This window comes from Vicia villosa, unplaced genomic scaffold (assembly GCF_029867415.1).
Source record: "Vicia villosa cultivar HV-30 ecotype Madison, WI unplaced genomic scaffold, Vvil1.0 ctg.000733F_1_1, whole genome shotgun sequence".
Taxonomy (NCBI): Eukaryota; Viridiplantae; Streptophyta; class Magnoliopsida; order Fabales; family Fabaceae; genus Vicia; species Vicia villosa.
Genome location: NW_026705329.1, coordinates 322358 through 326724, shown reverse-complemented (window position 1 = coordinate 326724; position 4367 = coordinate 322358). Strand labels below are relative to the sequence as shown.

The 4367-nt window shown below is 38.0% G+C and overlaps 1 protein-coding gene across 1 annotated transcript; it reads left to right on the top strand.

Moving 5' to 3' along the window:
- The first annotated feature begins 1203 nt into the window (after positions 1-1203).
- LOC131630788 (uncharacterized) lies at positions 1204-3528 on the top strand. Its single transcript, XM_058901528.1, has 6 exons — positions 1204-1320; positions 1642-1785; positions 2095-2439; positions 2594-3009; positions 3072-3277; positions 3377-3528. Exons 1-6 carry the CDS (start codon positions 1204-1206, stop codon positions 3526-3528), a joined length of 1380 nt encoding a protein of 459 aa, XP_058757511.1.
- The last annotated feature ends 839 nt before the right edge of the window (positions 3529-4367 follow it).

The following is a 4367-nucleotide window of genomic DNA, read 5'->3' as shown; positions in this document are numbered from 1 at the left end:
CCAATTCTTGTGTTCTTCTTCTTCCTTGTTCTTTATTTATCCTTTGTTTTATAATTTGTTCTTGGCATTGAATTCACAATAATTGTTATGTTAATGGAGTTAGTCCTAATATTTTTGAAGTTTTTAATAAAAAAAGGTTTTAAAGAAACAAAATATATTTAATAGATATACTATAAATCTAAATTCTAAAAAGAAATTAATTAACAAAATAATGTTTTTGTATTTTATAAATGAAAATGAAAATCTAACTAAAATAAAAATATCTGTGGGTTTTTAAATTATAAACAAACAAAATAAAAAATACATATAAAAACAAAACTAGAAAATAAAACAAAATTATTGAACTAAAGAGGTAGTAAAATAGGAGGTATCAAAATAAACAGGACGTTGAGCCCAAGATAATAAGTGAAGTCAGCCTATGAGGGGGTGTAGGCATTGTGTAAGGTGTGTATTGGACATCTGGTCCGCTGGAATGCCTTATGCAGGCCTAGAATCAATCACACTATAAGAAGAAGGGTGCGGATTACAGGATGGGGTGTGCAACAAAAAACGGATGGGCTTTAAGAAGGGGAGGCCCATAACACAATGAAAACCCTAAAAACTAAGACAATTTCTTTATAGACCCCCCTGTGGGGATAATCCCTACTGAAAACTCCAAAATACCCCTGCTTCGGAGATGCATCTCTAAAGTATTTTTTTTCTTCAAATTTTCCCAGAATTCGGAGATGCATCTCCGAAAACACCCATTTTGTGGTGTTTTCTGAGATGCATCTCCGAAAGCACTTAAATTTCAAATTAAACGTTGGATTTTAACTGTCAGGTGTTTTTTCGGAGATGCATCTCCGAAAAAACTCTTCATAAACATTTTCCCTCCTTCACTATTTCATCATTTTCGTCCAAACCAAAACATAAACCCTCTCCAAAACCTCCATCATTCTCAATCTATTTTTCGTCTCCAAATCAAATTTCAAGCGGTTGATCATACTAAAGGGAGCATAGAAAGCTATAATTTGAGGTAAACATTATTCATTTAATCTCTTATTCCACTACATTGTTGTTGATTTGAAGATGAAGAAAACTGCGTCAGTTCGGAAGTACATTTCCGAAATAAACCACCTAATAAATTTCGGAAATGCACTTCCGAAATTAGGTCTGGGAGAAATTAAAATAACAGCTTTAACAACATTTTTGTATATGTTAGGTATGGTGCATCCGGACAACATTGTCGCCGATGAGTTAGAAGTTCTGGAAGAGGTCAACGTTGATAACGGGCCTAAAGAGCCGGTTAACAATGTTAAAACCATTACCGTTGCGGTGGATGTTTGACAAAAATTTACAAATTATATGAGTTTCGCTTGTCGTGAACAATTTCTTGATTGGGTCCAAAGTGAAGCTAGTAAACTTGGATTTGGCATTGTGATATTAAGGTCCGACAATGGATGTAGTAGACGAAAAGATTTTGTTGTGTTAAATTACGAGAGGGGTGGTACGTATGTACCAACAAACCGGGTGTTAAAACACGATGACACGGGATCGAGAAAGTGTGCGTGTCCATTTAAGTTACACGTAACTCGTAGGATTGATGATTTGTGGCGTTTTAGCATCATTTGTGGAGTTCATAATCATGCCTTGGAAACTAAGCTACACGGGCATCCAATTGCGTGTAGGTTGTCTCGCGAAGAGAAGGATGTTATTTCAGAATTATCGACGATCAAAGTGTCGCCGAGAAACATACTTGCCGATTTGAAGCGAAAAAACCCGGAGAGTGTTTCAAATATCAAGCAGGTATACAATGAACGGTACAATCTTAAAGTCATGAAATTGGGCCCGAGTTCGGAAATGCAACACCTTTTGAAACTTTTGGGTGATAACCAATACGTTTCAAGCTTCTGAACGTGTGAGGACAAAGTTACGGTGCGTGACATATTTTGGACTCATCCCGAAAGTATCAAGTTGTTTAACACATTTCCAACCGTTCTTGTAATGGATTCGACGTACAAGACCAACAAGTATAAGCTTCCGCTTCTAGAAATTGTTGGTGTGACCTCCACGGACAAGACATATTCGGTTGAATTTATTTTTTTGGAATGTGAGAAAGAAGATAACTTTACATGGGCGTTGGGAATATGTAAGTCTTTGTTGGTTGATCAAAAGAATCTGCCTAGTCTCAGTGTTACCAACCGAGATAATGCTTTGATGAATACGGTCGCTACCTTCTTCCCGACATTGATCGCATTACTTTGTCGGTATCACATAACGTGCAATGTGAGAAGTAAGCTCAAAGTTGCAGTTGGCACGAAAGAGAGAAAGGATGACAACGGAAACATCATCAAAGCTGGTGTTGTGGTGGACAAGATTATGGCCGTATGGAGGGAGATTTTAGATGCACATTCCGAAGAGTTGTATACCGAGAAAGTGGTACAATTCTTGAAAAAGAAAGTACTTCCATTGCGGTTGAACACTTTTTGTCATTACTTCGAAAGTACTATCCTTGACAAAGAAAGAAAAATTTATTTGTGCTTGGACGGATCGAGTAAGACATCTTGGTTGCACTACAACTAACCGAGTTGAATTCGCACATGCGGCATTGAAGAAATGGTTGGGTGATAGCAAGGGGGATTTGTGTAGGGGATGGGACACTGTGAACCAAATGCTCCAAAATCAACATAATGAAATTCAATCATCATTTGATCGGAGCAAGACAGTTGTGGGACACCGGTTTAAGGGAAAAAATCTCTACTTGCAATTGATTCACAACATATCTCGTGCCGGATTGAGTTGTGTTTTTCATGAAGTGAAGCGGGCGGAAACGACCGGTTTGGATAGTTCAAAATGTGGGTGTACAATTAGAAAAACCTACAGGCTTCCACGTGCTTGTATACTTTCTAAAAAGATGAAGTTGAATTCCCCGATACGCATGGATGAAGTAATTGATCATTGGAAAAAGCTCTGTTTTGATGATTTCGAACCGACAAAGGAGGGTGAATCCAATATTACCATCTCCGACGAGTTGGAAGAGATAATGGATAAGTTTTCTAAAGCGGATGACACCATGAAATTGCACATAAAAGAACAATTGCGAAAAATTGCATTTTCGGGGACCACCGATTGGAAAACGCCATCTCAACCGTTACAACCAAAGGTGCGCCTAAAAAGCCGAAAACTACCCAAGATGAAACATCAACTAAACGAGATCCTTCTTACATTGAACATGTTGATGCGTTGATCCCGGATTCACTCACACCAAAATCCAAGGGTAGTGCTAACAAAGGAGCACGTATATCGAAACCGCCTCACACACCTCCGATTAAAAAGCCTCCCATGATCTACATTGATGAGATGCCGCTATTTATGCACAAATATATTGATAATATAGTTGATGTGGGTACCGAAGGTAATTATGGATATCGGGCCGTTGCCGGTTTGCTTGGAAAAGGAGAAGAAAATCACACTCTTATTCGACGGGCACTTATATCGGAGTTGACTTTGCATAGGGACATCTACGGCCGCCTTTATGAGAAACAATAAAAATTTTACAAAATTCATGATTCGCTTGTTACATCACTAAGCAGTCACGCCCCAGTTTCAAAGTGGATGTCATTCCCCGATATGGGCCATCTTATAGCAAGTACGTACGACCGGGTGTGTGTCGATTTGACGAGATTTGGATTTTCGGAGACATTTTTCTGCTTCATAGTCGCCCGTCTTTGGACGCGTCTAGCCGCATCATTTGTATCGGGTATCTAAGATCGCGCCACTTTGTGCAAGTTTTTTTGAAATCGGGGTGTCCTATTCCGGCTACTTCTTGTCAGTGGACGGCACATCATACAAAAGAGGCAGACACTTGGTTGGATCCTTTTTTTGAAAGAATGGCGGAGTTTAAAGAAATGATGAAGCAAGAGCGTGAGGAAAATAGAGAGCGGTCGAAGAACTTAACGGTTTTAGAACTAAGCGGTGAGGATTGGTTCGATGCATTTTAGATTTTACCAGATATTTTTTGTTTGTAATGACCGGATGTGTGTCATTTTTTGTATGTATTATCGTTTAGAATGTAAAATCAAACCGATTCAATACATATATAATATACCTATATTTAATGTTGTCATTGTTTATGTTATTCTCATTACTTGTTATGATTTGGTTCAATTTGTGGAATTTGTCAAAACAGACTGCACACATCAAAAATCAATTTTCAGCTTAATTCGGAAGTACACTTCCGAAAATTTAATGCTTCAGGGCTGTTTTTGGAAGTGCATTTCCGAAATATCCACTGAAAGCAAGATAAGGTTTGTAGGATCATTATTACTCCAATAAGTCTATAAATAATGAACCTATACATTTTCATCAACATCAAGCCACAAATAGCA

Coding starts and splice junctions, on each gene's coding strand:
- LOC131630788 (XM_058901528.1), top strand. CDS start 1,204: ATGGTGCATCCGGACAACATTGTCGCCGATGAGTTAGAAGTTCTGGAA. Junction 1,321..1,641: donor CCATTACCGTTGCGGTGGAT/GTTTGACAAAAA, acceptor TTGGAAACTAAG/CTACACGGGCATCCAATTGC. Junction 3,278..3,376: donor TAGTGCTAACAAAGGAGCAC/GTATATCGAAAC, acceptor TTGATAATATAG/TTGATGTGGGTACCGAAGGT.